The following is a 12,661-nucleotide window of genomic DNA, read 5'->3' on the forward strand; positions in this document are numbered from 1 at the left end:
GACCAGAGAATGTAGGCAACCACGTAGCCCATCCTACAGCCTTGCTTGGGGAGGGAACCAAGTGAGCAGTCCTATCCAATTGTTCCAGCCAGCAGCACCCCACCCCCAACCTCAGAGCTTGGGCAGTGGCTCACCCCAAAATAGATCCTGACAGCAAACCCCACCTGCTCAAGGATTGCTAGCTGACATGTCCAGGAACCCAAACTGAGCAGACTGGTGAAGAACTATCTCTGCCACAGTGAACCTGTAAAGTCCGGAAGAGGAGACCGCTTACTCAAATGAGCAGATACCAAAGTAAGGAATCAAGGATCATGAAAAATCAGGTAAACAGGACACCACTAAAGAAAATGAACAAAACCCTAGTAACTGACCCTTAATAAATGGAGATCTATGAACTGTCAAATAAAGAACTCAGAATAATCCTCTTAAAGAAATTTAGTGAACCCTAAGAACATGCAGACAACTAAACAAAATTGGGAAAACAATGGATGAACAGAACAAGAAATTCAGCAAAGAAAAGACACCATCAAAAAACCCAAACAGAAATCCAGAGCTGAAAAATACAATGACTGAACTGAAAAATTCAATGGAAAGCTTCAAAAGCAGACTTGACCATGCAGAAGAAAGAATCAGTCACTTAAAAGACAGGACATTTGAAATTATCCACAGAGACACAAAAAGAAAAAAGAATGAGTGAAAAAAGCCTACGGAACTTATAGGACATAATGAAAAGAAACAATGTCCAAATTATGAGAATTCCAGAAGAAAGGAAAGAATAAGGACCAAAATATGTATTTAAAGCAATAATGGCTGAAAACTTTCCAAACCTGGAGAGAGACATGAACATCCAGATCCATGAGGCTCAAATAGATTGAACATGAACAAGGGTTACATTGAGACACAATATAATTAAATATATATAGAACCCATACAACTCAATAGCAAAAAAAGAAAGAAAAGAAAAGAAAAAATTCAATTTAAAAAAAATGGGCAGAGGATCTGAATAGACAGTTTTCCAAAGAAGACATGCACATGGTCAACAGGTACATAAAAGTACACTCAATGTCAGTAATCATCAGAGAAATGCAAATCAAAACCACAATGAGATATTACCTCACACAATTATATGCTAACAAATTGGATAATCTGGAAGAAATGGATAAAATCCTAGAAACATACAACCTACCATGGCTATCATCAAAAAGACAAGGGATGACAAGCGTTGACAAGGATGTGGAGAAACAGGAAACGTGCACTGTTGGTGGGAATGTAAATTGGTGCAGCCACTATGGAAAACAGTATGGAGGTTCCTCAAACACTTAAATATAGAACTACCATATGATCCAGCAATCCCGCTTCTGGATATATATCCAAAGGAAATGAAAACAGGATCTCAAAGAGATATCTGAATTCCAATGTCTATTGTAGTATTATTCACAATAGCCAAAATACGGAAACAACCTAAGTGTCCATCAATAGATGAATGGATACACACACACACACACAACTATACACACACACACAGAGACACAAAGTGGAGTATCATTCAACCACGACGAAGAAGGAAATCCTGCTGCTTACAACAACATGGATGAACCTTGAGGACATTATGCTAAATGAAATAGTCGAAAGAGAAAAATAAATACTGTATGATATGACTTATATGTGGATCTAAAAGAAGCCAAACTCATGGAAACTGAAAGCATAGTGGTTACCGGGGGCTGGAGGATAGGGAAAGTGGTGAGAAGTTGGTCAAAGGGTACAAACTTCCAGTTATAAGATGAATTAAGTTTAAGGATCTAATGTATAGCATGGTGACTATAGTTAACAAAACTGTATTATATACATTAATGTTATGAGGAGAATAAATCTGAAATGTTCTCACCACAAAAAAAAAGAAATGGTAATTATGTGATGTGATGGAAGTGTTAGCTAACCGTGGTGGTGATCATGTTGCAATATAAGTGTAGCAAATCGTACATTGTACACCTTAAATTTACACAATGTCATATGTCAATTATATCTCAATAAAGCTGGAAAATAAATGCAAATACAGTCTTTTTAAAATGAAAAAGAAAAGACAAACACATCAATAGAAGAAATTTTAAAATGTAATAAAATGTGAATAGGAAGTTCAAAAAAAAAAAAAAAATCAAGGGCTTTAAACACCTGAGGAAATGTTCAGCCTCACCAGTAACCAAAGAAATTTCAGTAAAGATAAATGTCAGGGGTTGGCCTTGCACACTCACAAAGGTTAGAAATCATAATATGCAGTGTTGATAAAGCTGTCAGGAAACAGGCCTTGCATAGACCTCACTTGTAAATTAGCAAAATCATCTGGAAGGTAATTGGCAATATGCAGTTAAAGCCCTTAAATTTCTCTTACTTACAATCACAGCTGCATACAAAGTTGTATGTACAAGAAAATCTAATGCAATATTTTAAAATAACAGTTAATTTGAAATAACCTCATTATTCAATGAGAGAGTTACACAAGTAAATTGTGGTATAATTATACAATAGGACAGTTCATAAAAAATTTTAAATTACTTTGTGGAAGTACACATTAATTAATGTGAAAGTGTTTATGATGTGTTCTTACATCATAACACACATACAAATCATCTACCATGTAGGTTCTTTGGTTTAATTTATAACTAAACAGATATGCTCTACATACAATTAGAAAATATCTGGGTAATGGGATTGTGAGTGGTTTTTTTATTTTCTTAATTTTGTTTATCTGTAATTTCTTATTATCCTGAAATTAAAATATTTCTTACAGAAATTTAATGTTGCTTTTAAAAATTGAGCAAGTTATATAAAAAGGCTCTAAGTATTAAATCTCCAAAGATCAACTCAGACTGTCTTGCTTCACTTTAAGCAAACAAAAGGCTATTATACCCTCTTGAAAGCCCCAATCAATCTCAAATGTTCTGTGTTAATGAAGAGCAAATATAACCATAATAATTAAAATTAGCATGTGTATGTATATATATAAAACTATTATGATATGAGAAGTTGAGAGAAACAAGACATTAAAAAAGTTTATTTTGTTATTTCTAGCAAATACAAAATAGAAGTAAGTATGTTTAGATAATATGAAGAATATAATTTCTAAGCTGGAATTAATGGCCATATACTACATTTATATTTTACAAAGTAAGTATTTTCTAATACTACTGAAAGGTTACAAAAATTGATCATATGTTAGGCTTAAACAAATTTTCAATAAATTCAAAAAAGCATAAACTATGCTGATAATATTTTTTGTCCATGCCTAATCAAAGGCGAAATTAGTGATGTGGCTCAGGACTTTAAAACATTCATTTTAGGGGCGCCTGGGTGGCTCAGTCGGTTAAGCGTCTGCCTTCAGCTCAGGTCATGATCCCAGGGTCCTGAGATTGAGCTCAGTGTTGGGCTCCCTGCTCACTGGAGAGCCTGCTTCTCCCGCTCCTCTCTGCTGGTGCTGTCTCTTGCATCTCTCTTTCTCTCTCTTCAATAAATAAAATCTTTCTAAAAAATTCATATAAAAAATTCCTGAGTCAAGAACATCAAAATTTAAATCTCTATTTAGAGAACAGGGAAAATGGGGGCGCCTGGGTGGCACAGCGGTTAAGCGTCTGCCTTCAGCTCAGGGTGTGATCCTGGCGTTATGGGATCGAGCCCCACATCAGGCTCCTCCGCTATGAGCCTGCTTCTTCCTCTCCCACTCCCCCTGCTTGTGTTCCCTCTCTTGCTGGCTGTCTCTATCTCTGTCAAATAAATAAATAAAATCTTTAAAAAAAAAATAGAGAACAGGGAAAATGAACTTAATATAAATAAAAATCTGTGAAAGCAGTCAAACAGTTCTTAGGATTAAATTTATAGATTTGAATAAAAAATTAGAAACTACCTATATTAATTGACTTAAAACTTCAGGAAAATAAAGGTTACAAGGAAGCAACAAGAAAAATAAGAAAAGCAAATAATAAGATAAAAGCAAAAATAAGTAAATTAGGACAAAGAACTAGCTAATGTTCGGTCTTGAGGAAAATTAACAAGACACAATTATGCCAACTTCAAGGAAAAAAAAAGTTACAAGTGAAGAAAACAATAGCAGATACTTTGTCATAGTTAAATATATAGGACTCACACTTAACTAAAAAGTTAACTGAAACAAAGGATAAATGATAGATTTCTTAAATATTTGCATCAATTATTAGAGGCAAAGTGTTTATTTTATAATATGAAAATTATTCAAATTTAAAAGTAAACTCCAATATATAAATGGTTACAGTTTGAACAGATTTTTTAATGGAAAATAATAAATGTGGAATCATATTTGCCCTTGTTAATAATCAAAGAAATGCAAATTAAATTCCTCCAAAGCAAATTTCTCTCTAAACTAGCAAAAATAAGCGTTAAGTTTAATGAAATCTTACTTGAATTGAATGGGAAATTTAAAAGTCTTCAAAGTCCAGGAACTATTCGTGTACTTTAATTGCTAATCCCACTCCTGGGAATATTTTTTTTTAAGATTTTTTATTTATTTGAGAGAGAGAGCATGGGCAGGGGGCAGAGGGGCAAGAGGGCAGGGGGGAGGAACAGAGGGAGAGGGAGTAGACTCCCCGCTGAGCAGGGAGCCTAATGTGAGGCTCGATCCCAGGACCCTGAGATCATCACCTGAGCAGAAGGCAGACACTTAACTGACTGAGCCACCCAGGCGCCCCCCACTCCTGGGAATTTATCCCCAGGAAATAATCCAACTGGGGAGAAAAGCTATAGACCTACATACGTTCTTAAAATGTAAACAAGACTGTGGACCATTTAAGTCTATGTAAAACTGTGGCACATCAGCTCAATAGTGTGTTATGCTCCCATTAATGGTTATAAATACAATGAGTACTCCACAGAATTATGGATAAATATTTATGAAAAAAATGTTAGTTGAAAGAGGGCAGAATATAACATGGTTGCACAGGGGCACCTGGGTAGCTCAGTCAGTTAAGCGTCCAACTCTTGGTTTCGGCTCAGGTCATGATTTCGTGGGTCATCAGATCCAGCCCCATGTTGGGCTCCACGCTCATCAGGGAGTCTGCTTGAAAATTCTCTCTGCCCCACCCCTCACTTGTGTGCCTACGTGTGCATGCATTCTTTCTCTCTCAAATAAATAACTTTTTAAGATAAATAAATAAATTTAAAATAAAATGTACATATTACTTGAACCATGTAAAAGATGAATGCCTTTTAAGAAACAAAACAAGAAGGAAAAATGAAAAATCAATGTACCTCTGTGTTAGAATATTAAGATTCTCATTTTTAAGATTATTTTCTCTTAAAGATAAAATTAACTCAATGTGAATTTTGATTAAATATTTGTTTTACAATTTACACGTAACAAATGTAAACTGGTTGGATGAGTTATAATGATCACTCTGCTTTCTTCTACAGATTGTAGTGGAGGAGTTCCTAGAAGATATAAATAACATCCTGAACTCAGGTGAAGTGCCCAATTTATTTGAAAAGGATGAACTGGAACAGGTTTTAGCAGCCACCAGACCAAGGGCGAAAGAAGTAGGCATTTCTGAGGGGAACAGAGATGAGGTAGGACATGTCACATGGTGATATGGCTTTGGTAAAACAAAAAGTTGTATTAGCCTTCCTTTTCTTTTCTTTTCTTTTCTTTTTTTTTTTTTTTAACAATCTACAAATCCCTTTGAGGAGTCCATGGATGGATGTTTTTTCTAACATAATTGGTTTCCTTTGTAATTCTATGTATCTTACTCCCTGCATTCAAAGCATTGGTTCACCAGACTTCCAGAGAGGTTAGTGGAAAGCAGAAAACGTGTCCCACGGAGGTCATAGTCTTGTCCAAACTGGACAGTTTGCCTAAACTTCTTTCAACACAAGTGGATTTCACACATTCTCAGTGCCCTGCCTGAGGAGTCCAGTACTTTTGATTCCCTTGCCTTTCAGCAAGGTCAGAGCACCTAAAACAGAAATCGATTGCCCCATGTCTCTGGGCCCAGCCCCATCTCAGGAGCAACCTAACTCCTGTCCTCTTCCATGTCTCCAGCACTGTGCTGGATTCCATATCCTACTTGTTGGTCCGCCCCAGTGCTTTCCCTAGCTTCTGGACTTTCTTCACTTTTTTTGACCATTCTTTCTTATGTCTTCTGCTCTGTGTCTTTTCTGAGATCTCCTCTGCTGCTGGGTCAGGGCTTGTATGTACAAACAGCAAGGTCTACTTCCGCTGACATAGCAGAAGGGGGTTTATTCGAGGAACACAGAATCACTGGGAGAGCCCAAGAAAGGGACTCCAGGCTGAATTCCTCAGCATGACCATGAAATGCGCATGATAGAAGTCAGTGGTCAGGGAAGCTGCCCAGCCGAGCCCGGAAGCCACTGAACCAATCAGCAGTCAGCATGCTGCTGCTTCGGCTGCTGGCTCCAAAGCCGCAGGTCCCTAGGCTGGTCAGACATAGCTGACGGCAGGAGCCACATCACAGGTAGTTGCTCTAGGCCCACGACCCTTCGGCCAGACTCTGCCCCTGCGCAAATGGTGGCCCTGCCCCTGTCTCTTTCCTCCAGTGGCCTCTGCCCCAAAGCAAACACTTGTAGGAATACCTCTCTCCACTTTATTCAAGAGGCCCTGCACCATATCCGGAATCCTAGTTGCAATGAGTCTGCCAAATATCATTTTTAATCTTTCCAGACTGCGTGAGGGGTTGGAATGGAGGTTGAACAAAACAATTCGCATATCTGCTATACTAACGCAGTTTTTATTTGGTATTGGTAGACCCAGAGGCATTAGCTAACACTTACTTTCATTGTTACTTCACCCTTGTTTTAATTGAAAAATATCTTTTGGTCAGGTGTTTCAGCACTTCATCAGCAGAGTCCGTCAGAAGCTGCACATTGTTCTCTGTATGAGCCCTGTGGGGGAGGCCTTTCGGTCCCGATGCCGGATGTTTCCATCCCTTGTGAACTGCTGCACTATCGATTGGTTTGTCCAGGTTGGTGACATCCCAGGATACCTTGCTGGGAAGTTGGATTCGCTTGATTTTTTTTTTTTTTTTTTTTTTAAGTAGGCTCCACACCCATGGTGGAGTCCAACACGGGGCTTGAACTCATGACCTTGAGATCAAGAGTCAGAGGCTTAACCGACTGAGCCACCCAGGTGCCCCGGGATTCACTTGATTTTAAAGGGGTAACACTTTGTCCAAGAATAACTCAAGGGTACTTGCATTAGCTTTAAAGCCTGCTAGGAATTTACTCACATACAGGGGATGACAATGATAATGATCAAACAAAGGCTAAACAGAATTTATAAAGGAAGAGGAGACTATTGAATTTAGCAATGTAGAAATTATAGGTCATCTTGACAAGAGCTTGGTTTCAGTGGAGTGATGGGGTGAAGGTTCAAGGGAGAAGAGAGGAGAGGAATCAGAGACAGTGAACATAGGCAACTCTTGCAAGGAGTTTTGCCCCAAAAGAACACCAAGAGAGGGCTAGTCACTACAGGGGTACATGAGGTCAAGAGAAAAGTGTTTCTAAGTGGGAAATACTAATAGCATGTGTGTGTGCAGATGGAAATGATCCGGAAAAGAAAGATATTGACGGAGCAGCAGACTGAGTTAAGTGTAGTTGTACCAATGCCATTGAATAGGCAAGAAGAGATGGGATCTAGTCATGGGTGAAGGGGTCGTGGGGGCAGGGAGCGTGCACAGCATACCCCAGAGGAAGGGCGGGGGGAGGGGGGACAAAGCAAGGAAGAGGTCCAGAGAAATACATTTTCTTACTCGTTAAAATGTATGTTACAGAAATGAGCAACAGATTTTCCAAATCATGTCTTTATTTTCAGTGGCCTAGAGAAGCACTTCTTTCTGTATCAAAGACGTTCTTCGCAAACGTCGATGCAGGAAGGGAAGAACTGAAAGAAAAGCTTTCCCTCATGTGCGTGAGCGTTCACTTGAGCGTGTCCACCATGGCAGAGCGCTACTATGCGGAGCTCCGCAGACGCTACTACACGACGCCCACCTCCTACTTGGAGCTCATCAATCTCTTCCTGACTATGCTGAGTGAAAAAAGGAAGCAGTTGGTTTCAGTAAGTGTAATATTATCAATAAAAAGACCTTTTTTTTGTTTGTTTTTGCTTGAACTCAAAACTTGCCAGAACTAGCAGAAGTTCTACATGCCATCTTACCTGCTAGAGCCTTCTCCATCCTGACATGTGCCCTTGACAACCTGCGACAGACAAAAAGACGAAAAGAATGTCTCATGCTGTTGGCCCAGAGGCCTTCCCCTTCCTTGATATGTGTACTTTTTCTGCTGTCATTTACCTAAGTGGGCCTCAGCAGAATGAGCTGGACACTGTAACAGCATCAAAGTGAAGCGGTGAATTAGACATCTCTGCGGCATTTCATGAGAAGGAGAACCTTTCATTGAGCAGCAGAGGCGGAGTTCCTGTGGCCTAACACGTGTCCGTAGTTCCCATTAAGAGCAAGGACTTCAGTGTCAGCCAGACCACACACAACCTACGTTCTGCCTCTTTCTGGCTGCACAACCCTGAGCACATTTTGTAACTTCTAGGTCTTAGAAAATAATGTTTAGAAATATCTATATCTACCCCCTTGGATTGTTGTGGAGTTTAAATAAGATACTGTTTGTGAAGGGCTTGGAATGTGATCTGACACCTATGAGGTGCTCGGGAAAGAGGGGTAGCCCTCATGGTCACCGTCAGCAGGCTATCAATGAGCTGAAATGTTCAATATTTTAATCAAAATTAAAATAGAAGTATATACCGTTAAGATATTTTAAATGTTTTTCAGAGGATTTTTACCTGGTAAATAAATACATGCTCTGTAAAATAACTTGATAGATATTTTGAAATCTGTCCATTCGAACCAGGCTTTCTGACTCACCTTCAAAAAATAGTTATTCCCGGCTGCCTCCTCTTTGATCCTAGTCAGAAGTTCCTTACCACTGGGAAGTAGGGTTCAGATCCAGCAACCGGAGCCGAGTCCCCAGAATACTGTCTCCCAGAACACTGACAAGTGCTTAGCTCTGCTCACCCATCTTGAGGAAACATATTCCTAGAGCTGTGGGCTCCAGAAATTCCTATCTGAACTTACCCCTCGTTCATTCAACATGCTAGCAAGCTGCCAAGCTAAGGGAATAAAAATAATATGATGTGGTTCCCCAGTGAGCCCACAGTCCAGTGACATGCCAACCGCTGTGGCTAGGGGGCATGGATCCACACCCACCATGGTGAAAGTCACAGTCATTTCCTAGAGTTCCTGAAGATTTCTATCCATTCACAATTTTAAGTATTACAAACTGATTTACCAGTTCTGTAGATGTAAAATTCTAGTACATGAGTAAGAAATGCCAAGAAAGGTATAATTTATAATACTCATTATAATATATATTTTTATTGTCATCTAGGCACGTGACCGGGTGAAGAATGGTCTCACCAAGCTATTAGAAACAAATGTACTAGTAGATAAAATGAAATTAGAACTTTCAGCTTTAGAACCTGTCCTTTTTCAAAAATCACAAGACGTTGAAGCCCTGATGGACAAATTGGCAGTGGATCAAGAAAATGCCGATCAGGTATGCTGCATTCCCTGATGTCATGGGTAAGAAGGCTTTGATCACCAACTGATCGCTTATATATCATGACATGGGATTGGATTCTTTAAAATTTATATGTCTTTAAAATAATTGATAGGTAGTTTCAGCAGTGCTTTTAAGTTGTAGACAGTCTACCCTCAGAATCAGCCTGGTTCTCTCCCTGAGAACGAGTGAACCCAATGAGTGGGATGGAGAGTGGTGAGAAAAGTACCCCCAATGAATATAAAGCAGCAGCTCTTCATCTCCGAAGAAGGAATGGTTTGTTCTGACAGCTTCAGCTCAGTTACCCCTACATGAGATGGACAAAGGAGAGGCTAAAATGCACTGTAGCTAATCCTCTTTGATTATTGGTGCAATCCAGGGGGGCAAATATGACACATTATTATTGGCTTTGTTTTTAAACATTGAAATTCAAATGCTGAGACCACCTAAGCAGCCATGTTTCAATGGTTAGGTCCGTAGCATTGTGCAAGAAGATGAAGCAACAGCAAAAGTGAAAGCTCAGGAAACCCAAGCGATCGCTGATGATGCTCAGAGAGACCTTGAAGAGGCTCTCCCTGCCCTTGATGCTGCTAATAGAGCCCTGGATTCCTTAGATAAAGCAGACATATCGGAAATCAGAGTTTTTACAAAGCCCCCAGATTTGGTCATGACTGTTATGGAAGCGATTTCTATTCTCTTGAATGCCAAGTGAGTACATCCATAATCATGTGTTCCCAAAATGCATGGGGGGATTTCTTTGGTGTTTTTCTACATTTTTGTTTGTATGTGCTCATTCTCTTCTCTACCTTCTCACTGATTTGGTCAGTCATTCAACAGATTGATTTAACAAGCATTTTTTTGAACATCTGTGTTGTGCTATATGATGGAAGATACAAAGCTCTTCTCTTTAAGCCACATATAGGATAGTGGGAAGATGGACATGAAAAATAATAATTTCAAGATATGCGATATTTGCATAGTAGCAGGACTTCCAAAAAAAAGAGTGCTCCTAGAGAGGTGTGAGCAGATTTTTGAGAGATGTTGCTTAGGTGGAGAGTGAGACCGGGGGGAGAGCTCAGGGAGCTTTGATGCTCACGGAATGGGATAGGGCGGGGGAGGAGGGCAGTGATGACAGCATGCAAAGTCTTGTGTTTCATCCTGGAGATAGGTAGTTTTCAAACCTTCTTTAGTAATGCAAAATTTTTTTAATAAAAATTCTAAGAGATCTTTCTATGTCAAACTGATCAGGCAAGGGTAGAGGGCCCAGAGGACCTCCACCCTGCTTCCCTGCTCCCTCTCGGGCCAGCACTTTAGCGGGGCTAGGGAGTTCTGCAAAACGCAGAAGAATAGCCCCCACCAGAGGGGATTGAGAACTATTGAACATTTTCGATAAAATCGGCTTTTCCTCTGAGAAAGACCAATCTGGCACAAGTTCACAAGGGCCAGGGTTGACTGAGAGACGTAAAACCAGTTAGAAGGTGATTGTAGTGTCCTGGCAAGAGATTTTAAGGACCTAAACTAAGACAAATGGCGTAAAAACGTGAGTGCCAGGGCATTGTAAAAATAAAACTATTATTTCTGTAATGTCCTACATTTTTAAAACTCCAATTTTATAATTCCTTTCTCTACCAAAACTGGCTTAGAGGAAACATTAGTCATCGGGGAATGTCTCCCCAGGAATTGTGGTGTACTTAACTACCAATAACTGGGATTATAGTATCGAGATTAAAACTACCCACCGATTGGGATAATATCTTAATGTTCTCAAAAGAACACATTTCTTTTATTCTTAAATTACTTTATTACAGTACTATTAACTTATTGTGTCTGTCTTTCAGGCCTGATTGGCCAACAGCCAAGCAACTTCTTGGTGATTCTAACTTTCTACGAAGACTTTTAGAATATGATAAGGAAAACATAAAGCCTCAGATATTGGCAAAACTTCAAAAGTATATTAACAATCCTGATTTTGTGCCTGAAAAAGTAGAGAAAGTGTCCAGAGCATGTAAATCCATGTGCATGTGGGTAAGAGCGATGGATTTATACTCTAGGGTAGTCAAAGAAGTCGAACCAAAGAGACAAAAACTCCGTGCTGCACAGGTACACTCTTTGTGTTGCTGTATTTTATACGATTAAAGGCCACGATCATTAATCATTCAAGCTCCTGTGACTTTGCACAACATAGAGAGTAACAGCGCTCTTGAAAACGCGTTTTTGTTGTAGACAAAGAGCTGGGGAAGATTATTCTTTCAGAAATGACCTCTAAAATCAGCCCTTTCCCAGCAGAAAAAGAAAAGGAGTTCTCAGTATGCTCGTGTCATCAGGCTGATGATACTCGGCAGGTGACTTTTAGCTCTAGCGTCTGATGCTCTGGGTTGCATTTGCTAATACTCCCACACTCCATGGCATCATCTGAGGTTCCTAAGCCAGTGTAAGCCACAATCGGATGTGAGGTCCCCAGCAGAACAAAGAATGCTCATTGAGTGGGGCGGGTCACCGAAAGAACCGCAGCGCTAGAGCCGGGGTGGCACACTTTTTCTGTGAAGACCCAGAGAGTAAATATTTTATGTTTTGCCGGCTCTCTGGTCTCCGTCGCAATTCCCGAACACAGGAACAGCCATCAGTAATACGTACATGAATGAGCATGGCTGTGTTCCAATGTCACTTTATTTATGGACACAGGAATTTGAGTTTGTACAATTATGTGTCATGAAATATTATTCTTCTTTTGATTTTTTCCCCAACCATTTAAAAATGTAAAACCAATCTTAGTTTGCTAACTGCGCAAAAACAGGCAGCAGGCTGAATTTGGTTTGCAGACCCCTGCTCTAGAGAACTCGTTAGGGAAGATTAGCTTTCCCAATTGCGTGAATCTTTCATTTATTTCATCATTTAAAGTTAATCCATTGTAGTAACTAATTAATCCCAAATGCTTTGGGATTAATGTGCAATGGTACATTTGGTTCTCTATTCTTTCTATGATTTATTGTATTGGGCTTTGTTTCTTGTTTTGTTTTGTTCTATTATGCTTCTGCTCTTATATTTTACTTTACATTTGTTT

General features: G+C 39.4%; 1 protein-coding gene across 1 annotated transcript in view; it reads left to right on the top strand.

Moving 5' to 3' along the window:
* The window catches only part of DNAH6 (dynein axonemal heavy chain 6), a 201,300-nt gene that overhangs the window by 123,350 nt on the left and 65,289 nt on the right, over window positions 1-12,661 (top strand). Inside the window, exons 47-52 of the mRNA XM_026481835.4 lie at window positions 5,434-5,586; window positions 6,858-6,998; window positions 7,847-8,089; window positions 9,430-9,597; window positions 10,073-10,308; window positions 11,439-11,700. Coding sequence (XP_026337620.3) covers window positions 5,434-5,586; window positions 6,858-6,998; window positions 7,847-8,089; window positions 9,430-9,597; window positions 10,073-10,308; window positions 11,439-11,700 — 1,203 coding nt within the window. The remainder of the gene's footprint in view (window positions 1-5,433; window positions 5,587-6,857; window positions 6,999-7,846; window positions 8,090-9,429; window positions 9,598-10,072; window positions 10,309-11,438; window positions 11,701-12,661) is intronic.

Source organism: Ursus arctos, unplaced genomic scaffold (assembly GCF_023065955.2).
Source record: "Ursus arctos isolate Adak ecotype North America unplaced genomic scaffold, UrsArc2.0 scaffold_8, whole genome shotgun sequence".
Lineage (NCBI taxonomy): Eukaryota > Metazoa > Chordata > Mammalia > Carnivora > Ursidae > Ursus > Ursus arctos.